The sequence below is a fragment of the Patiria miniata genome, unplaced genomic scaffold (assembly GCF_015706575.1).
Source record: "Patiria miniata isolate m_02_andy unplaced genomic scaffold, ASM1570657v1 HiC_scaffold_1, whole genome shotgun sequence".
Lineage (NCBI taxonomy): Eukaryota > Metazoa > Echinodermata > Asteroidea > Valvatida > Asterinidae > Patiria > Patiria miniata.
The window spans coordinates 6091825-6115145 of NW_024037047.1; the positions used below are offsets into that span (position 1 = coordinate 6091825).

The window sequence follows — 23321 nt, forward strand, 5'->3', positions numbered from 1 at the left end:
CTTTTTGTCCTCGCGTGGGTATGTGACTATGCTACTGTGAAGCCGTCACCAAAGTATGCCAAATCGGTGGAGCGTTTGCATGGAGGGGTACCCGTAATTCAACGCTCCACTCAGTAGAGCTACAACAATATCATGGCATGACAACATCAACAGTACACTGTACCATGGCATGGAGTTATAAACACATACATGACATACATAGCAGTTAGCACCATGACTCTAGTCTACCAACAGTCATGACAGTATCACACAGCATGATCTGGGGGGCCAATTTCAATTTTCATAGAGCTGCTTAAGCACAAAATTTACTTAAGCACAAGGTCTTTTTTGATTAATAATAAAAATTAAAATCATGTTACCTGCCAAAACTCCATGCGATTGTTATGCTAAGTAAACCACAGCTAAATACCAGTCAAGCAATGTACATCACATGGAGTTTGGGCCGGTAACCTAATTTTACTAAGCAAGTTTTTTCGTGCTTAAGCAAATTTTGTGCTTAAGCAGCTCTATGAAATTGGGCCCAGCCAGACAGACATGACAGACGGACAAGCAAGACAACTTGTCTTGACAAAAGAAAGACAAAAAGTGTTGATTGTTTTTACATATTAGAATTATCAGATATATGGACATTAGCATCGGCGTTGAACAAGAATTTAGGATTTCAAATATACTCACGCAGAAATTTCTGACCGAGCACTGTATGCCTACCCAGCTAGTGTGATCTCAATACGGAGTGAAAGCTTTTCTGATCTCGGCAAAAAAATGAAAAAAAATTGTTATGCCAAAGATGAATGCTGCCCTCTTGCGTTTGGCTCAAGTTAGGTATTGCCATTAACGATACGCTTCGAGTGATTGGTCACAATAACCAGTACTCAGAAAATTCAGCGAATCGCCATACATTTCTTTTTGAGCGCTGTACTGCCAAAACATCAACCACAGCATTTCTAATAGGACAATATTTTCGACGTTTTGTTGACTGGACCAATCAAATGACTCAATACATGTTAGAGGAAGCTTGATGTCATTGAGGTAAGAATGTAAGAAAGGGACAGGTTAAGTAGAAATTCTTCGATTTTTACTCGAGTTTTGGGAATTTAACGTTTATTATCCAGAAATAAATAGGTTAATACGACTGCTTAGTATTTTGAGCATCTTAAACTTAACTTTTACGGTAATGAAATATGGAAACTAGTAGGCCATATTTCTTTCTTAGGTAACATGGTTAAAATAAAAAGTAAAAAACTCGTCGATTTTTTTATTTCACAGACTGAGTGAGACTGCGCTTGACATGCTTGACGCATGGAGTGCGGGAAATTGTCATTTGCCGGGGGGGGGGGGGGATGGGGAGGGGTAGGCACATGGGGTGGGGACAAAACAAAAACTCTCTTGTTGAATAACATGTAGTTGGCCCCAAAAGGAATGGGTTGGCTTAAATTTAAATTGTTATTTTTTTTCGGGGGGGAGCATTTTGTCATCCCGTGATGGTCGGTCATGCTCATGGTAATGGAGGAGGGAAAAGTTCCATACTCGGATGTCAATTTATCTGCTGCCAAACATATTTATTGTCACCTCACCTTGTCATTTGAACCAAAAGAAATCCAGGAAGCTGTGTAAAGGTGAAAAAAATGTACTCAAAATGTGTTTTTAGAGCACATTTTGGATGCATACGTCGTGCAGAAGTAACTTGAAGCAGCCGGTCAAAACTGATTGTAGTGGCTGAAAAGACAGCGGTACGTTATACACGTGACATCAACAACCATGACGTCGCATGAGCCTGCCAATGATAGTTCAATACGTCATTATGAATATTTATTTTCTCATGAATATTTAGTTTATTTCAATGGATACTTCAAATACGTCCAAAGATTGATGATTGCAACAGCGATCGTGCGCGGCCTAGCGGTTAAGAGTCTCGTGTATCAAGCAAGCGTCAGAGGTTCGAATCCCGATGAAGTAACTGACTGATTAATAAATAGAAGTTAAGGAAAGGAGAGGGTGAGAGTAGAGGAGGGAAAGTGGAGGAATAACCATAAAAGATGTAACTTTTGGCGCTAGAAAATTAATTGAAAAAAGTGACGTCCGAGTATGGAATTTTTTCCTTTCTACGGACTCGCCTTCAAGTTGTGTGTGACAACGCGCGTGCGTTGCAAGTGTTACCTGTGCCGTTTATGCCTTATGGATTGGAGGGTTGAGGAAACATGAAAGTGGATGTTTATTTCTGACAAACAGGAGCAGGGCCCTTAACTTCACAATCACCTACAGTTTATATACTTCTGGAATCAGAAGGCTTCTCTCCGTCAGCTGACGGAGAGAAGCCTTCTGATTCCAGAAGTACAGTTTATAATGCCCTAACTGTAACATTACATGTAAAAAATCCAAATTATTCTCTACAATTTAACAATTGTTGACTGCTGTGATGTGGATATGACGTTTTTAACACCCGAGGCAAAGCCGAGGGTGATATGCGCCCAGAGCATTTGACGTTGCAGTTCTCATTGCGCAAAGCTAGCGATTCCACACACTAGGTTCCACACGCGTGTGCAACACGCGCAATGAACGCAGTGCGATATTGCCCTCGGTGTTTGACTGTACAGTGTTTACCCTGGCTAATGAACTGAGCGAGGTGGTAACAATTCAAGTTGATGATTGAAACGAAGTTTACGCAGTGTGCAAACTGAAAAAAATGCAGCGCTCACAAAAATGCGCGATAATTCCAAAAACACATCGAAATTGTGAGTTCTTGATACATGGAGGTAAAGGAAAATGCTCATATATTACACAACATGAACATTTTTCAATTGATATTTCCTTTTTTGCCAATCTTCACAGCGAGGTGGTGATATTGGCAAAAATTGAGCGAGGTGGTCACTGAAAGTAGCGAGGTGGGCCGCCTCACGTTTGAATGGGCAGGGGAAACACAGGTTTGACATGCATTTGTATTGTCCAGACATGCAGCCGTCCTAGACCATGTAGACCAATGAAATTACAATATCCAAGCACACGATATAACAAGTATTGTTGTCGTACGCTTCAGAAATACTGAATACATCGGGACGTACCGTTACACCTACATGTAACATTTGTAATGCCTTACTACTTGTATTCATTTTCTGTTATTCAGGTCAAGATTCCGTTAATATCAGTTAAGCATTGAATTTCCATGACTGACGTTCCATGAGCAACAACTTCCACCGTTTATCGGCAGTGTGACAGCCATGGGAAAGAAACGGGAGCGACCCTTTGAGAGTGCACCCAAACGACGGACCAAGCTGCAAATTGGCTCTGCAACCTCAACCAGAAAAGATGGAGTTGGTACAGGTAGTTACGAAAGGCTTCCGGTTTCCATAGCTACCCTATTCTGACAACCCCTACCCTAATTTTTTTTGTGGGAAAAATGAGGAGAAACACCCAAAACAAAAAATGTCTACCTTTTACCCCTTGACTACATGCACACGCCTCCATATGATCGTACACAAAAAAAATTGGCAAAAAAAAAATCTCTACCTACCTACCTAGTCCGAAAATTTGGGACTCTCAAATACTGTGTATGAGAGTCCCAAAACTTAAGGTATTGAAAACATGCAAAACAAGAAAATAGACTGGCACCTAAAATAGCCAGTCTTTCATCAGTACTGTATCAATCAACCATGCCAAAAGAATTTAAGAAACATGTGGCATGAAGCGGGAACTAGTCTCACTATACTACACATTTCTCCATAGTAAAGCCACCAGACTATTGACTCTGAATGAAGAGGTCAGTCTTTCCAAATAGTTGGACCATGGTTGGACACGTACCAGTCTAGTCTTTAGCCCCATTTTGGAATCACTTGACTTCCCTCTCATGTGCAAAATATTGAAGAAAAGTCTCCTTTAAAAATTGAATTGAGTCTGCAAACTTGGTAGGTGAAATACTGAGGACATGTTCTTTGTCCCAGTGCAATTTTTGGAGAAATGTGCTGGCTAAACTGTGAGTAAAGTGGGCCTGATTTAGTTTTGCACGTTTCAGAGCACTCCAGAGCCCTGTCTGCTACGTACCCTATTTTCGAATGCCATGTAATCGGAAGTAGAACTATTTTTTTGGCCTAATAGTTCACCACGGTTACTCATAGTGTCAATGATATAACATTGGTGAAAGGCAAAAATACCCCAAATAATTTACATCTCTTCATGCAAAAATTCTATCATTAACCCTTTCCTTACCATGGGCGACTTTTGTTGACAAGAACTACCCCCCTGCTGATTCCCATGGGCGACTTTAGTCGACCAGGAAACCACACAGAGAACACCCTCAACACAGGACATATTCACTACTTTTCAGAAAGGCGGCATGTTGATATGTTTGGCCGCCCATACATCAACCATATACCAGCTGAAAGAGTGTTTTCGGATCGTTCTAATGGTGTAGTTTATTCATAGTGTTACCATTATAAAAAAAATGAGAAAAGTGCTTCAGAAGTATCCACGCACAATTTGAGGTATGGAGTGCCATTTGGTCATGTGGTGAAATGGCTTGCAGTTTGATAAATGAGACCAGATGGACAAAAAGGCATAACATTTTTATATTTGCACGTATGGACTTCATTTTTACATCACATAAAAGAGTAAGGTTCAAGGAACAAACTTTACACACAACACCTATGATTTTAATCACTCCTTGGCAGTGAAAATCTGGGTTGAAAAAAGTGAGTTTTCGACTTGTGGTCATTTTTTCACGCTCTAGTGATTTCCGCGTGACTGAGCAAACAATTTGGTCCTGGGGAGAGCATGGTCAATAAACAATGTGGGCATGAAAGGGTTAATAAATGATGAATAATACATATTTATTTTACCAGGCGCCTTTGGGTCAACATTCCAAGAAGCTTCCAGGCCACAGAGTGGTACGTACTGACCTAATAATAATAGTAATTACCCCAAATCCTCAGAAGGTCTAGATAACTGCTTGTTTTTGCAGAGCTTAACCCTAACCCTCCAGGATATTTTGGCTAGAGACCCTGCCAAACGCAGCAACATGCAACACTTGTCTAAGTAACAAGCCTGCCCAGAGCCAACCTCGTCCCCAGTGCTTACTTTATTTCCAACCGCGTTTCCAATAGTAAACCCTGGATAGGAAACTTTCTTCCTGTATCCTGATTGGATACCGCAATTGGCTAGTAATGGATTTTTATCGTGTACTTGGTGCTATTATTCACAACGTGCAGTACGTGTTTTCGCGATCATGCGTCCACGCCTTCTCGAAAATACTAATTTGCTTTCCAATTTGCTCATATTAATATGTAATATGATACTGCATGTTGTCTCGATAAGATCGTAACAGTTTGATTTAAAAAATCGTGTTTTCGTAACTCACGCCTTGCTCGCGCTGCTACGAATTGACTCTGTTTTTACCCCAGACACCGCATACAAAAACAAACGCTAATGTGTAACGCATATCCAGGCACCAGACTGTTCCTCATTTGCATACGTGTTCAAAAATCTTGCACATGCAAATGATCCAATACCAGGGTGAGAGAGCAGGTAGTGGTGGGCGCGTACTGCTCGACACCCTGGGGACGAGGTTGGCCCAGAGCAGCAAGATCCATCAGGCAAAATGTCTCAAGGCAAACTGCCTCAGAGTCCGTGGTCACCGCACACAGCAGGATACAACTGTGGCATTGTTCTGTGGGACTGGCTCTCATTGTCTCGGAAGTGGCAATTTATGCACCGGTGTTGGTAGCTGAATGCATCAAAGAGCACCAGACTTTTCCACCTGATGCACTGTGTTGCGCCTGGCAGGGTTAGGGTTCATTAAAGCAGCTCTAGTTTGTATCTTTAAAGTCTTTCAAATATCAGCAAGTTAGCTGCTTGCAACAAATATAGCAATCATGCACACAATTCTTCAAATTTGATCGAATCCAAATCCGAACAATCAAAACCTAAATTGTCAAAAAAATGTAATGCGCGATTGCACTTTGAGATATTTCAAAATATTGTCATTTGTGGGGATGTCTTTTAGATCATAATCCCTTGAGTGGTCTCCTTGGTCAGTATGGGGACAGCGATGAGGAGGAGAGCCAAGACAATCAACAAGGAGCAGGAGGTAAGCATTTCCGGGCAAGCTGCCGACATTGTATCGGGTATAAGTTGCAGGACTGGGAACAACTTGCCCCGCTATCAGGTGTAAGTGCTTCTAGCAGCTTTCCGAGTTAGGGCCTGTAAACTTCGAAAGAATACAGTACTTCTAGTGGTACACTCTTGGGGACCGTGACCATTCAGCCCCGGTATGAAAAGGGCCCCCCGGTAAGCTCGTCCCCTCCCAAGAAGTCATTTCGCACCGTCCCAGCTACCGGCCCAGGAGCTGGTCCGGTTGCTAATCAGGAACTCCTCTATCCTCGGGTCTATTGTTTGCAAGTATTGACACATGTAATATATCGCAGAAGAAACCCACTTGTTGTTTTCATCTCTCAGCGCAAAACAATAGAACACTTTCGTCGGCACAGATCAAAACCCCTGCCATGCGGTTTCGCACACAATGGGGCCGTAAATTACCAAGGCGTTTGGAAGGATTTTATCTTTAATCCGGTAAGTCTGTTATTGTTCTGCCCTGGAGGTTCTCTGAAAGGCAATAAATTGATGCGCCTGACTGACTTCAAAACTTCTGGTCAGACAGGACCATTTCCCGGACGAGACTGGGCTGAAGACCGGACTGGCTCTGGACCGGACGAGGTACCGGGGGGCCCTTTTCATACCAGTGCTGAATGGTCACGGTCCCTTATCTTGTTAATCCCGTTGTCAACAAATTGGCCCCTGTTATCAGATACTGCTGCTTATCCCCTGCGCTTGTCAATATCAGCTGAGTGACAGCACATGTGGCTTGATTACACTAAGTGGTAGGGATTATAAAGCCAACGTTTGAACAAAGGATTAAGATAGACCAGAGGGCTGGCCAGTTTACAGTTAGATTGACTGTTTTCTCTCAGAAGTTTCTAGTGGAGGTTACTCGCAATCGGGTTTTGAACAATTTCCCCGCAATGAAGTTATCGGTATTGGTGAGTCAAGCAGTTGCTAATGCAAATTTCCCTGGAACATGTCCGGGACAAATGCAGGGCTTCTGCTATCCACAGAATTTTGCATTTATGAGCACCATCAGCAGAAAAATTCTGTGTTAACCCTGTAAGCACAGAATCCCTACATGTAGTTACAGCATGTACACATGCACATAAGCCAAAAAATCCTTGCTTACCCATGATATGTTCTAACCTTAAGCCTGGAATTTTCTGCTACAATAAGCAGGGATTTTTCACTAATTCTACGTTCTACTTGTCTGGATTATTAGAATTATCGGTGTTTTTTGTGTTTAACAAGAATTCTGCGCTATCAAAAAGGGAAGAATTCCATACAAGGACATCACTCATTTATTCCAGCAGTGACCTATCAGCCATCAGAAAGCGATAACATGTCCTAAAAAGTCAAATTTAGCAGGGAAAATATTGAAGCATATACTAAGAAAACACTTGGAACTTTTCAGACCAGTCTCATAGGGTTTGTGCACAGGGTGCCAAGTGATACCAAGGTATGGAACTATTTCCATAACTTTACTTTAATATTTCTTTGTGTTATCAAGGAGAGCCTGAGAAACCCAAGAATGAGATCGATGCTAAAGTAGCAGATTTCCTGGCTGTGAGTATCGACTTCTTTCCTCTTTCTGCCAAGGTTGTGCCAAATATGCTTAATATTCAAAAATATTTGATCATCATTCTGATAGCATTTATGCAATTTTCTATGTTTGAAAAAAAATTGAGTGGTCTAGAAAAGATGAAGAAAAGAATCCGTTACCCTAACCCCCTCAATCTTCCAACTACCTCCATGTAACAAGTGGACACAACCTTGTCCCTCCAAAATCCGTTATTTCTTGACTGTGTTCAGGGTGACCAGATAGAGCCAAACGACCACAACTTTACATGGGTTTTGATTACCCTTGAAAGTTTACAATGACTACAAGGAAGAATACCAAAATAAAGTATCATATGTTTTCTCTAGTGGAGGATTTTGGAGGATTAACCCTAACCCCCTAGGCCCTTTTTGCTTGGAACCATCCTCAATCCTCCAAAATCCTCCAAAATTTTGCAACTCCGCCTACATTTTTCAAAATTGTCAGACAGTCCTGCCTCAAAATGCATTCATCGTCAATCCTCCAAAATCCTCCTCATCCCAAAATGTTGCACTCATGTTTAAATGAAGGATATAACCAACGCCAAATCCTTCAAAATCGTCAGACAGTCCTGCCTCAAAATGCATTCATCCTCAATCCTCCAAAATCCTCCTTATCCCAAAATTTTTCACTCGTGTTTAAATGAAGGATAACCAATGCCAAATCCTTCAAAATCATCAGACAGTCCTGCCTCAAAATGCATTCATCCTCAATCCTCCAAAATCCTCATGTGCTTCAATCACCATTCATCCTCAATCCTCCAAAATCCTCATGTGCTTCAAATCACCATTCATCCTCAATCCTCCAAAATCCTTGTGTGCTTCAATCACCATTCATCCTCAATCCTCCAGAATCCTCATTTGATTCAATCACCATTCATCCTCAATCCTCTAGAATCCTCCAAAACCGCCAGGAGGATTTTGGAGGAGTGAGGTGGGTTAGGGTTAAGGTACCTTTCTATCAAAAACAAAAAGGTCGAAGGAGTTTATGCTTGACAATTCTTTCCCTTCATCATTTCAGGAAATAGACGCGCTGGATGGAACCGAATCCCCAGGCCCGTCAGGCGAGACGTCAGAAGCTCTGTCCAAACAAACAGCAGACAACGTCTCCCAGAAGTACGCTCAGCAAAACTCCACACTGAGCCAAGCTGTGGAATCCACCAGCGATGTGACATCAACGCCTAGTGGATTTGTGGAAGGGGAGCCAATGGTGGCTGATTCAACTAATGGCGAAGCAGGTATGATATTCTTGGGGTTTGTTTTAGCTCCTTTCTATAAAACATACAGGGTTAGTGAAAAAAGAACGAAACCCAAATGTCGGGCCAAAAAAGTTGTGCGTTCTTTCAGCAAAACAAACACAATTCACACACGTCCCTATGTCATTTGTTTCCATTTTGCTGAAAGAACACTGAACTTTTTGCGATCCGGGGACAGAACTTTCAAATGGTGGTTGTGTTTAAAATTCCGTTACTTGAAAATTACGTGAGTGATTTGAATGATTCTTGTACTAAAAGAAAGCTTATGAATTGGGCTTTCATATCCTAGATTTTGAAAGTGCTACATGCAGAACGTCCCACTAAAACAATAGTCGCGACATTTGGGTTTCGGTTTTTTTACTCACCCTGTATCAGGGGTGTGAAATCTCAGCTTTAAAGCTGATTTCAGCTTTTTTGTGTGTTGGATTTCACCCTTTTTTCAGCTTTTTCCCTCACTTGCTGTGTACAAAAGTATAGGAGATTTCCAAAGTTCAGCTTTTTTACACCTTTTTCAGCTGTTTTCAGCTATTTTTATCAGTGGTCACTCACACCCCTGCTGTATTCTAAAATATCTAGTTAGTTACATTTAGTGAATGTTGGACCAAATAGCTGATCAACAAATTCTAAAATATGATGTAAAGTGGATTAGTGGATGTAGGATAAAATAGTACCTGATCAGCAATTTCTCAATTTTCATTTTGTGATCTACTGTACTCGGCATGTAGTGAAAAAGTGGATGTAGACAAAACATTGTCTAATCAACAAATTATAAACTTGCATCAGGTGATCTACTCCACATCTAGTGAATAAGTGGATGAAAGACAACATGTTACTTGATCAGCAAATGCTGAAATATGAGGTAGTGATGCTACTTCACATGTAGTTGATGAGTGGATGTTGGACCAAATAGGAGCTGATCAACAAATTAAAAAAAAAACTCATCCAGTGATGCTGTTCAACTGCTCGTGGATTAGTGGTTGTAGGACAAAATAGTAGCTGATCAACAAATGGAGAATCAGCTAAAGTCTGTTTTGAAGAACCCTTTCCCCTAAATGTATTGTCTTAAATTTCCTTATATTGACTCCTTATATTGACTCTATTCCGCCTCAAAATCCACCAGAAATCTTTTTAAAGTTTTTTCTGGATTGAGGAAGATAGATCCCAGTTTGTTAAATTACTAAAAAAAAAGTACCATTTGTTTTGTTGTTAATTTTTGCTAGATTCAAGAGATAGAATGGAATCAGTGGATGTTATTAATTTGTTTATTTTTTATTGAATCAGCGGAACTAGGAGAATGGCAAGAGCTTCTGGATGAAGCGACAAACTGCGTGTATTACTGGAACACAGTCACCAGCGAAGTCACCTGGGAAATGCCCGAAGTCCTCCGACTAGCCAATCAGCAGTTAGCCAGCCAGTCATATGACCACCAAGCAGCCAGTAGCATTGTCGATTACGAAGCGGGCGGCGACGCAGAGGCATCTGCAGATGCTGTTGTTGCTAAGCAACAAGATGATGCAGACGAGGAGGAGGACAGTAGGGAGAACTTCCCGGAGAGCAACTCGCGCGATGAGGGGACGGAAACGAGAATGATGCCCATCTACGGACAGGGGAAAGTCGAGTACGACCTCTCCCCGGAACCCGAGATCGAAGAGGAAGATTTTGAGTTGCAGAAACCGGAGGCCAAGAAACCAACGTACTCCATGTTTGTGAAGGGAGACACCCTCCCGGGATCCGAGAACGGTGTGGAAGCCGGGTCGGATGACAGCAGCTCTGCGATTGGTCAGATGAAACCTGTCCCTATGGAGGAAGGGGAGGAATCGACCAATGGGGATGGAGAGACTAAGTTTGAAGGGCTTGACGATGACATGGATATTGATGAGCAACTTGAAATTGCTCTGGAGAGACGGAAGGTTTGTGTTGTCCTCTAAAGGTGGTTTTTTTTTTTTTTTACGGCATGAACAAAATATATTCCGTTTGATTTTGGAGGATTGAGGAGGGTTATAGTTGAAGAGTCCATTTGGCTTGGAGATTGAAAACCGTGGCCGGGTTATGGCCGCAACCTGGCTTGATCTGCATCAACGTTTTATCGACGTGCACAGCATGAAGTTGTAAACAAAATTGTCAAGCCCAGGTTATATCGTTATTTTGTCTGGAGATCCCTTTAAATAGTGATTTGTTTCGCTTTTGGGAAATCCTCGGGCCTGTTTGTTTTTAATATTTTTATCTTGTTTGCCCGATAATAAATAAATAAATTAAATAAATAAATAAATATCTGCATCCTGTTGTCAGATCTTGCAGACTGCTGCAACTGCCCCTGACTTGGGACGGGCGGTGGTAGGTTGAGCACTTTGGGCCCGGGAACCCTCCCTCTCCAGAAGCAGCAACTGTCATGACATAGGAGTCATTTATGTCATTGTCAGTAGAGAGTACTCCCTTTTTTTATAATTCAGATTGGGAACTGTTGGTATGAGTGACGTACACCAACGTGCCAAGCCATTACCCCTTATGTTACCCCTGTTTGGAAGATCTAATTATGTCATGAGCTTGAGAGTCCTTTTGCAATTGTTCCTTTTAAAATATTTGCTGGTCTTCTTTCTTTATTATCCTGTCAGGCTGAGTTACGGGAGTTGGAATCTGAAGGAACATTGAGCCCACAGATATCTGAGAAGAAACGCAAAGCATCTGTACCGGTTGATATTTACGGTAAATAAAAAAATTAAAAAACGTTGCAGTAACAACTGTAAAGATGTTACTTGAAATGCTTATTGAATTAGAAATTAAAAAAAAAAAAATTGTCAGCTTCGTAGTAATGTTTTCATTGTTGGTCACAATCATGATGTGACATGCATAAGGGAAAAATGCAAACTTTTAACTGGCAGTAACTCAAGGTTGCACCTTGAGGACAAGATATAAAATCTTGAAAAAAAATTGAGGGACGTTTGAGTTATCACCTCGCACGGTCATGAAAAAATCCTGGAAAATACTAAAATTTGAAGCTATCATGGAAAAGCCATGGAATTTTGTTATTTTGATTAGGAAAGTTGACATTCCAATAAAATCAAAAATTGTAATTTGTAAAATATTTGGCTATGGCAGTCTTCTAGTTTGTATATAACTGTACTTCCTCTTTATGCGAGACATGTGTATGCTCTTATATCATTCCGAGTTCACTGCACCATTGTGACTTGTTTGTGATGTGTTTGTGGAGCTCAGTGGTCTTGTGTCAGACTGGAAGCCCCAAAGGGATTGGTGTCTCTTGCCTCAGTGTGATGACTGGAAGGTGTAGATTGTAAATAGGCTCATAAGATGCCAAAATAACATATGAATTGGTCAGGGACAACCCTAATTTTGTCCCAGAAACGTCAACATGGAAAAAGTCATGGAATTTTTCTGTGGGAAGCCTGTGAAATCATGTCACACATTGTGACATTGCGAACCTTGTGAAATCGTATCACTCAGTCACTGCCATCATAATCGACATCTCCATCCTCATCGTCTTAATTAATTCCTCAATCACCCATCATCTTCTGTTCGTTCTTATTTTGCTGGATTTTTCTTCTGTTCTTTCTTATTTTCCTTAATTTCTTATTTATTCTGTCTTATTGTCGTCCTTTTTTTCTGTTCTTTCTCATTTGCTTTGATTTCTTCTTCTGTTCTTTCTCATTTTCTTTGATTTCTTCTTTTGTTCTTTCATATTTTCCTCATTTTCATCTTCTGTTCTTTCTCACTTTTCTTCGATTTCTTCTTCTGTTCTCTCTTTATTTTTCCTTGATTTCTTTTTATATTCTGTCTTATTTTCCTTGATTTTTCTTTTGTTCTTTCTTATTTTCCTTGATTTCTTGTTCTGTTCTTATTATCCTTAATTTCTTCTTTTGTTCTTCGTTATTTTCCTCATTTACTTCTTCTGTTCTTTCTTATTTTCCTTAATTGTTTTCTTTCTTCCACATTATTTTCCTCATTTAATTCTTCTGTTCTTTCTTATTTTCCTCGATTTCTTCTTCTGTTCTTTCTTATTTTCCTCGTTTTCTGTCATTTCACAGACGAAAAAGGAGAGGTTAACCTCCTTGCCTTCAAGAAGAAACGCATGGAGAACCTTCGCAGCGGCAGGAAGTCCTCCGTTGAGATGATTGACAGGGGCACCCAGTGTGATGAGGAACTCCAAGGCCTTATCACTAAGAAGAAAACCAAGGAGGAGGCGGACATGAAGGTAAATAACAGAAAAAGTTCAATCCAAGACCATGAGTGGTTGATTTGTGACGTAACTTAAGCTTGCGTTGGGGGTGTGGCCTAATGTCGAGGGGGGGGGCATCGAGTGACAAACAATTTTGAAACTCGGTACAGCCATAGTCCAACTCATAAACATACCCAAGAAATTTCATGACTAGGTCTAAGGGTTTTGGAATCATGGCTAATTAATGATTCATATGCACGAATGGTAATTCTGCTCTGTATACACGACGTATATGGGAAAATGCAGTTCTCCCCACGCGAAGTGCCGGAAATTATTTTTGCTGCGCGGCAACACGTGGTCCAATTTTTATGTCTTTGGTATCAAAAGATGCGCTAGGCTCGAGGCTAAAAAGTCATAACAGCTCGGGGCATGGGAAAAAAATTCAAGGCTATCGCGGATTCATTCTGCCCCCCCCCCCCCCCCGGCCCTTTTAGGGTTAAATGCAGTAAGTACAACATACGCGAACAACGTAAGCTGTTTTCTGTGAGTACATGTATGACGATTAAAAAAGGTCACGACAAAAATCATCTTTGCACGTGTTTCAAAAAGAGTAGTCCAATCTTCCTTCGTTTAAGCAAAGCTTAGTTGAGCTTTGGTTAGCTGTAAATTCGTGCCCGAACGCGCTCGAGGATGACACATTTTTTGTGATTTTGATTTTCAGAAAGAGATAGCGGAGATGGCATTGACGCTGGACAGTAAGCTGAGCTTCCTGGGCATCTCCAGGAAAGATCTGACCAAATTCCACATCATGCTCATTGAGAAAGAGGTTAGTTCCCTGCTTCATGTTCCCCAAAACTCAAGTATACCAATTCCTTGAACCCTCGCCCCGTGATGTCGTAACCAATCACAGGCTGTAAAACCTTTTACAAACCTTGATGGGTATTAAACCAAGAGCAGGCCTTGAATTTGGGAATTTTTAGGGCAAGGCCACTTTGGCCTTGAATGGAGCAAAATTATAGAGGGCACCAAGGCCAGTTGGGAGGGCACCAAGGCCAAACTAATATCTGCAGAAGGGGCACAGAGGCCGGCTAAAAAAAAATGCGAATTTATATCGGCGATCATGTAGTTTATGGCCCCTCTTTCGTTTCGATCAAATTGAGTCAAAGGTGTTTTTATCATTCAAAAAATTACCTTTTCAACCTAAAGCAGACTTCTCTCAGCTTATATGGCACCTGTTTTGTAATTTTGAACACTTTTTGGGGATAGAAATTACGTTTTTTGTAAGCGGTTTTATGGTTGGTGACGTGCGATCGCCATCTCTATTTTCGTGTTGTCGTTTTCCCTCCAAATTCCCCTTAAAAATTCGAAACCCTTCCCTCTATCTATAACCTACCTGCATGTTCTTAATGTGGCTTAAAAGTTGATTTTGTTCTCTTGGGGAATCGGGCCCATAAATAATACACGATCGCCATTTACAATGTCCGCTTTTGACAATCGGAATTCGGAACGCCATGTGCACGCGTGTTTTTACTATGCCCCGAGCCCGTTTGCCTCGTACACGAACATCAATGTGTTCTGTATGTACCGCGCATTGCAAGCACTGAGAAAAAGAAAGTCTGTTGACTGCACGTAAGATCTGCCGTACTTACTCCTGCTGGTATGTGTGTGTACGAATACAGACATATATTTTTGTGGCGGGGGTGTCGCTACTTGAAGTATCAGCACATACAGGAACTGGAGATTCAGTTGTCAGTGTACATGTACGTGTGTGTACATCATGTACATACAGTGGGGAATCGCCGGCGTTTGGCCGGTCGGCCACGGCCGTACTGCGCGCGTGTGATTGATTCAGCGAGATATTAAGACAACTGATGATCGGGCTGGCATGGCATCGAAATACATTGTCAATGTGTGGAAAAAACAACTGGAATCAAGGATTGTAGTGGTTTTAATAGGCTGATAGATGTTTTTGCAAAAAGGGCACGACGGCCAAGGTAATTATGGGGCAAGGCAAAACTGGCCGTGAAGACAGGGATTTTTTGTGGGGCACCTCGGCCAGTAAGAAGGCAACGACGGAACTGGCCGTCGTGGCCGTCGTTCAATTCAAGCCCTGCAAGAGTTTTACCAGTTGATAACCTCATTGTAGCTTTACTAGGCTTGCCTGGTCTTCTTATGTAGAAACTTTCTTAGTTCCAAGGTAGATAATTGATTGGTTTGTACTTTGTGACATTCTTTGAATTCAAATTGGAAGCTTTGTCGCAAATTTAAAGAATCCAACATCCTTATTTGTAGTACAGATTATTTAAAAACAGCTTTATACACCTGTTGTGCAGCGTATATTGTGTACGCATATACATTATTGTGTATGAACCAATAAGATAATTGATTGGTTCGTTATCTCCTTTATGTTCTGCAACAGGTGCGAGTCCGAGACTGGAGAGAAGGCTCCCTGGAATCCAAACACCTCCTCCGCCATCTGAAATCGGCCGACTGGGAATTCCAGCGCTATGAACTCGAAGCCGCACCTCCCGGCTGGTCTTGTAACTGGGACAGGTACGATGCCAAAAACTACTCCTACTTTTCCAAAAAAACTGAAAAACGTTCCCAAAAAACTAAAAAAACTTTGTGGCCAGCCTTCTGGACTTGGCCTGGGGGTCTCCGCATACCGGTTGACCCCCCTCTCACAAACTGGATTTGGTTTGGGCAATATGTTGGATGTTTGTGTGTTTCGTGAACGATGATGAGTCTTACCAACAGAGGCATGCTGGGAAGGAATTGTAAACCCGTCCATGGGTCCATCGGCATGCGACACATGACGAAAAGAGACCAGATTTGAGCTTTACATCAACTAGCGGAGTCCCTTTAAGCTTGCAGAGCCCCTTTAATTCAAACAGGACACTCCTACACAAGACGAAATCAAATGTGAATACATGACAACTGAGCATTTTCCACAATTCTGTCCTGAAGCATTTCACCCAACATTTTCAGAATGGGGATCTTTCAGACAACTTGTATTTTTTTTGGGGGGGGGGAATTCAAAATATAGGTGGTGAAAATTTGCAAATGCAATGTTTTATGCATCAGGAATACCATTATTTCTTTTCATGTCAACCTCAATTTCTTAAGTATACATGTCCTGTTTTGTGTTTAATTCTCTACCCCAAAACCTACTTAATAGAAAACAAAATTACGAAAATACTGAAGGGGTGGGAGAGCTTATAGTCCTTGTGCCAAAGACAACATAACAAGTTAAGGAAAAAGAAACAAAATTCAACGGTCCAAATTGTAACAAACAAAAAAAACCTGCCCCATCATCTGGTGTGAGAAACGTCTGTGGAGCAGCTAATTACAGGCGACGCCATTGGAACCGGAACCTTCCAAGGCAGCTTCGTGGAACACAAGTGGATTCGGTAGCGGTCAGTGATAAAATCTTTCCAATTTTAATTCCTTACCATTTGGTTATTATATTTTTTTGTTAAACTGGTTTGATGTATATTGCAAGTGGTGTTGGTTTAAAGTACAAGACTGTGTCTAAATATTTTGTGTATTTGTGAAACATTTGGATTAGATTTTTGTTCTGAAACTTTTTGAGGTCATGTCGTAGTTTTATAGAAAATGACTTTAAGCTCTTAATTCAACTTAAGAGCTTCTCTGCATTTACAAGGAGAATAATGGTGAAGAAGTTAAAAAGAAGTTGGTTTAATTCACTTTTGGACCCAAGGTTTACTCATTCCTGGATTTAGTTCCAGTAAAATAGTGTTAGGTCCAAAGTTTTGTGTCATTTTTCAATATCCGTTGGCACTGGTAAGTTTTCATTGAAAAGGTATGTGTGCTGTGCCAATTTTCCAGGATTTTCGGGAATTGTACACGAAGGTGTTGAGCTATACACCAGATTTTTTTGAAAGACCTGGTAGTGTTTGCCTAGAACTGCCAAGTCAATTTCATATTACACTTGTGTTGTTTAAAATGTGGGTGCTCAATGAATGGCTCAGTGGAAGTTAACTGGGTTAATTTCTCTGAGCTACATGAACATGTACCTGCTAAGCGGTTTTGACTGTTTTATCTGCCAAAACGTCACAAAGTTTTCTCTCCACCTATTGTGGACTTCGTGCCCAAGTACCCCTTCAACAGTTACAAAGGGATAGTTGGGGGAGACCTCTGCGTGGGACTCTTGAATGCATTGCCGAAGACGCCTGACGCTCATGTCAACTTATCCACTTTAGGTTATTAAACCTTTTTGGGCGTACCCGTACGCTGTGTGTCCCTACCACTGGGGTGCTAAGAAATGGTCACAAAGCGCCCTCTATTATTCACGAACGGAGTCCATAGTAAGCAGTTTTGTCTGTATAGCAGATTTGGCATTGAGGCAAGAAATTTACTTAGTGCGGACAAATTTTGCTGAGGAAAAAGCAGGTAACCGGTGGAGATACAATAATACATTTATATTTCGGTTGGTACTCGGCTAACTTTTGCTAAGCAGGCCTCACAATATTAAGTAAATACTTTGGCAACATTTTTTCACGTGTTATTCTTTTCTTCCCCTTCATCAGGTTTCTCTAAAAAAAAAATTATTAAAGTAAGAGTCTAAACAGATTTTACCGACTTTTTTTGACGCATCCTGCCCTTCTTTTCCCCATGTTTTCCAATCACAGAGAACACAAGCAGTACTACTACAGCAACAACCAAACCGGCATGTCGCAGTGGGACTTCCCCTTGGAGGCGGGGCTACAGGAGGACAAGAAAGAGGGGGTCAGCAAACCCACCGCTGCCGAGACGGAATCCAGGTCTCTCTTCAATCAGGCCTCGCTGACGGAAGGAACGGAACACGGGAAGTACATTCAGTCATCGATGGTGGTGGTCCCCCCAGTACAGGAAGTTACCCCGATCCCAGGTAAGCTTGCATTCCAGTTTACTATAATTTATGTCCTCTTCATGTATGTATGCTCAAAGCACCATAGTGATGTTTTTGTGGTGCTCATCAGTGGCCTTGTGTCAAACTGGAAGGCTGAAAGGGAGAGGCGTCCCTTGCCTAAGTGTGATGACTGGCCAGTGTGTTGTAAATAGGCTACTAAGATGCCAAAACAGCGTAGGAATTGGTCATGAAAGCTCTAATTTTGTCCTGGAAAAATCATGCAAATGTGGTATTTCATTTTAACATTTCTGTGGGAAACCGGATTTGTGACTAACATTTAGTTTTCTCTCTGCGAATTCGCAACAGTTGAATATTTTGCTGTGAACGATTTGTGACATCAAGTTCAGGATATGCATTGGTATGAAGTCTGAACCCGTCTTAACTCTGCTTCAAAACTTCCTTACGTCTTCCTTTTTATGTCTACCCACAGCATACAACACGTTGATAGCATCTACCTCCACCCCAGAGACAGCAGTTGTGGACTACACAAACTACCCAACTCAGTACGCAGCCCCAACCCCACCCCTCCCAGCTGCCCCAGCCCCACCCCTCCCAGTTGCCCCTGTCCCGGCCCTCCCAACTGCTCCAGCCCCGTCCCTCCCAAAACCTACCCCTCCACCCTCTCTCTCCTCCAAACCCAACCCCCCTCTCCCATCCACCAAGGCGAAACCCCCTCCTCCACCCCCAGGGACTGAGCTCTTCCCTCCCTTACCGGACTCCCCTCCCCCACCCCTCCCATCAGGATCAGGTCCCCCCTTGCCACCTCTTCCGTCCAGCCCACCCCCTCCTCCCCCTCCCCCTGAGGATGACGAAGACGGGGCTTGCGATAGCACACGCGCCATGACGCCCCCTCCACTACCCATACCCAACCTCTCCACATCAGAGATGCTACCGGGCATGCCTGGTGACCTCCCGACCTCGACAACAGTCTCCTCCGCGAGTTCAGCAATCATCGGCAAACCGCAGATGCTATACTCCGCCCCAACCCCAACCATCAGTAGTGGTCCAAGCATCGCAGTGGATGCTGGTTATACAGCCCCGGTCTTGTACAGTGCACCATCGGTTGTTGCAGCTCCCCCATTACCCGGGACATCCACAACAAGTGCACAGCCAGCAGCAAAGACAAAAAAGAAGAAAGAAAAGGTAATTTACACCGCTGGGTGAATTACTCGAGTACTCGCGAGTAGTTCATATTACTTGTTGTTCTACCCATGGTATTTCATCTACTTGAGTACTCGTCCCGGCGCGAGTAGAAGCAGGTACTTGCGATTAGCAATTAAAAGGGTTAATGGTTCACGGCTCAATACGTCCCCTGCAAACAGGGAATCACCCCCTCTCTCTCTAAGATTCCATTTGTCCAAAAAAACCAAAAAACATTCAAGTAAATGACCCAAAAACATCGCACAGTAAGGACATCTCAGTGTTGAAAAAAATATGGTGTGACTTGCACGGTATTTGCTTGTAGGTACTTCCCTTCATTGTCATTTTTCTGCTTTTAGGGGAATTCGGTTAACTACTCGCTAGTTCTCGACTACTCTCTTTTCTTTGCGAGTGCTGGAGTAGAAAAATCCTCATCTACTCACCCAGGCCTAGTAATTCAACCCCCACCTGCCAAACAGCCATATTTCTTAGAGAGGTGTAGTACTCTATTCATCTCAAGTCAACCACAAGTCATGCAGTCCCAAGTCAAGTCACAAGCTATTCAAATGAACTGAAACAAAGACATTCCTTTGCCATCCCTGTTATTTGTGAACTGACTTGTCTGGGCTACATTGTGTAATGCGAGTCACTTTCAGTATTGTTAACAGTGCTCTGCGACTATAACACATGCAACTTCATTGTTTTTGTGCCTGACAGACGAAGACAAAGTCAACGAGTAAGAAGAACAAATTGCCGCTGTCCCTGGTCCAGAAGTGGCAGCAGATCAAGGAGGAAGTGGAAAGAGAGGAGATTGCCGATGAGGAAGATGAGGACGAAGATGATGACCCCACCGTGGCCACTCAGAAGAGGATTGAGCAGTGGAAGAAAGAACAGCTGACTGCGTAAGTATCAATAATAATAATAATAATAATAATAACTGTATTTATATAGCGCTTTTTGCCAGAGTATACAAAGCGCTGGGGTAGAATGCAACCAAAGCCAGGTAAATGAAGTATATGAACATATGAGACCCATTATGAAGCACCTTTTTTTGCTAGGTGCTGCGGCGCATAATTGCTGCCACTGCCAGAAACACCGGGGCAAACCCCTCCTCTTAGCGACAAGTGTTACTGGGTTCTTTAACGTGCATTACACAACACATGGGACCTACGGCTTTACGTCCCATCCGAAGCAATAATTGTAAAGTGCCTTGCTCAAGAGCACAAGCACCATGTTCCCATAGTCAGGATTCGAACCCGCGTACCACGGCACACGAGTCGAACACCGTAACCATTGGACCACAGCGCCCCAAGGATTCAGGTTCCACAGGGTCAAATAACCGACTGGCAAACTTTCTATATATGTGATGCGATCATGCTAAATGATGTCTCTCGACTCTGGTCTTTTTTTCTTTGTTTTACCGACTTTAAAAGAGCGCAATCTCAGCATTACTGCTGTGAAAACCCCATGCTGATACCATCTTTAATCCAAAAATTATGGAAGTCAGAACACCAAGAGATGTGATGAAGTGATGTGATGAAGTGGCCCTATTTTGGCCTGAATCTCCAAATGAAAATTCCCGACAAACGACTCATTTAGCTTGATTGCATCACATATGTTACTGTTTCATGGGCTGGACTCTGGAGTCTTTTTGAAAACTGCAACCGGTTTTTTTTTGGGGGGGGGGGTGAAGTCAGTCTTATTTTTCTTTTACTGTTTTCCTGTGTACTCCTGCATTTACCACTGTCTAAATGCAAAGAGTTTCTGCTGTATTGTTTTGCTCTGTAACTAACCAAAACGCCTTCTGTTCTAGCTGTTGAATTGTGCTGGATTTAGCAAACTCCACACTCGTCCTGCTGTATTTCCTTTGGTCAACCGGGCACTCTTTTAATATTTTTAACGTTAGACACCATGTTTTTTTGTTCTCCTCTGCAGTGGTCTTTCAACGAAGAACGCCAACTTTGAGATGATCCAGGGCAATTGGAGGGAACGTCTCAAGAAGAAATCAAGTCAGAATACTTAATTTGTATATTATTTGTTAATTTTGTTTTATATGTTTTTTGCTATTTTTATTATTATTTTTTTTTTTTGCTAGATGCATTGTTAACCCATTAGCAACTGTACTACAGTGTATTACATTGTGCTTATTCACTGAAGAATCCATAAAACCATAGAGTGCTCTGGGCCCAATTTCACAGCGCTGCTTAACAATTAGCAGAAAAGTTGTGCTTAGCATAGCAGAAAAATGTGTTAACCTTAAGCACTATTTCACAGGGTGGACGTGCTAAGGGTCGCGCGTGCATGGAGATTTCTATTGTTACGTCACTAAGTTAAGCAAATTTTTCCTCTGAAGTAAGCATGCCTTTTGCCATGCTTATGCTTATGGTCTCCATGAAATAGACGGAGGCTCTGTAAGCAGAAAATTGTGTGCTTAGCAGCGCCGTGAAATTGGGCCGAGGTGGTTTCGGGTGCAGCAGGGAGTCATAGGCAGGGTGGTTTAAGATGCTACAGTGACTAATGGGTTAAAAGAAATCGAGGAAAATGCTTCATCTAGAGTTAGCTGTGAACTGCTGTGAATTATGACTAATGCTAGGTTTACACATTCCCAAATTAGTTATGAATATATCAAGAATAAACCAAGAATTGAAATTGGTTCCCGAATCACCCCGACAAATTTGAACATATTCAAATTTGTCGGGGCTCAAATTTTTCGGGGCTCAAATTTGTCGGGGCGCTTCCCGATCTTTAACGATCTTTCACCGAACTAACAGAATCATCATGAGGCAGGCAAGAACCATCCTTGATTTACTTTAAGAATTGCTATTCCTGGCGAATCGGCTCAATAATCGGGAATGTGTGAACCTAGCATAAGTTAGGTGCTTATGGCCAGGAATGATTGTGTTGTCAGCCATTGGACACAGCTGTGGCTGTGGTTATGACTTCTCATTGGGCTGTGTCAAGACAACTTTAGCTGTGGCCTTCATTCACAAGCACCCCGTCACTCACACAGAGACCTCATTTGCATTAATTATGCATTAGCGTAACAAAACAAACCTCCAAGATGGCTCCTGAATGCAATCCATCTATGGGCTCCGTGCACCAACAAAAGAGGGCGGTTTTTTACCTCTTTGCAGAGCCCCGTGGACGGGGCACACTGCATGTGCGCACTGATTCAAGCGTGTATAGCGTGAAGGACGTACGACATGTTGTATTCTAAATGTGCATAAAGCCATGGCATCTTTGCGTGAGTGTCGGACGTCGTCATCGATGAGTTCAACTGTCTCTCCCGATGTTCTCCCCAACTCTCCCTTTCTTGCCGGTGAGGGAGTGCATGGAGCCCGTACATTGGTTGGGTGAGCAATGCATTCAGGTCTCAAACTGTACGGACAAAGCAGCACATGTTGTATTGCACACTACAAGTAAACTATGAAAATAATACAGCTTTCTTGACTATTGTATGGAACAAAATATGAACTGTTTTATTGTGTTCATACCGACATGTCATTCCCTAAATTTTGGGTTCAAAGTGTGAAATTGTTCTTGTTGTCTTCAAACTTTGCAATTTGCCAATGAATCATCTTTAAGAATGACTTCAAACTATTTTTGTTATTTGTTTCGTAAGTAGTTTGCTAGTTCATAATCACTCTTGGAGGATCAGTGCATTAAGGAGTGCATCCAAACTCAGTGGTGCACCCAGAATTTGGCTTGGGGGGGGAGGGGGGCTCACAATTTTTTTGAAATTTTTTGTTTTAGAAATTTGAATTACAAAAACAAAAAATGTACCCAAAATGTTTTGCCACGGAAAAAAAATGTTTTTTAAAAACAAATCGTTTTGGAGGGAACGAACCATTTTGACATTGGTGGCGCCATTTACACCCGATTATACTACTCGAAAATAGGCCACCCACATATCACCACGGTCAAATCGTGGGACTAAAAAAAATAATCAAACAATTGACAATCTCGGGGGGGGGGGGGGGGGGGGGGGGGGGGGGGGAGGGCACCCCCCCCCCCCCCCCCCCCCCCCCCCCCCCTCTTGGGTACGCCTCTGTCCAAACTTTAAAAATCTGACATGATAGACCAAACAGGGACAGGAAAAAAATATGGACCCAGATTTACAGAAAGACCCATTGTGAATACAAGCTAGACTATCAAA

The 23321-nt window shown here is 42.2% G+C and overlaps 1 protein-coding gene across 1 annotated transcript; it reads left to right on the forward strand.

The window, feature by feature from the left end:
- Positions 1-854: 854 nt before the first annotated feature.
- Positions 855-22886, forward strand: LOC119719154 (formin-binding protein 4-like). Its single transcript, XM_038188525.1, has 15 exons — positions 855-1029; positions 3122-3318; positions 4833-4877; positions 5993-6076; positions 7601-7656; positions 8708-8924; positions 10224-10852; positions 11555-11645; positions 12983-13149; positions 13835-13939; positions 15533-15666; positions 17766-18004; positions 18456-19168; positions 19883-20067; positions 21101-22886. Exons 2-15 carry the CDS (start codon positions 3216-3218, stop codon positions 21186-21188), a joined length of 2856 nt encoding a protein of 951 aa, XP_038044453.1. The 5' UTR covers positions 855-1029; positions 3122-3215; the 3' UTR covers positions 21189-22886.
- Positions 22887-23321: the final 435 nt, after the last annotated feature.

Bases quoted from the DNA above. Each gene is read 5' to 3' on its own strand.
- LOC119719154 (XM_038188525.1), top strand. From the start codon at position 3,216: ATGGGAAAGAAACGGGAGCGACCCTTTGAGAGTGCACCCAAACGACGG. The intron at 6,077-7,600 runs GTAAGCATTTCC...TGTGTTATCAAG, and splicing joins CAATCAACAAGGAGCAGGAG to GAGAGCCTGAGAAACCCAAG. The intron at 18,005-18,455 runs GTAAGCTTGCAT...GTCTACCCACAG, and splicing joins GGAAGTTACCCCGATCCCAG to CATACAACACGTTGATAGCA.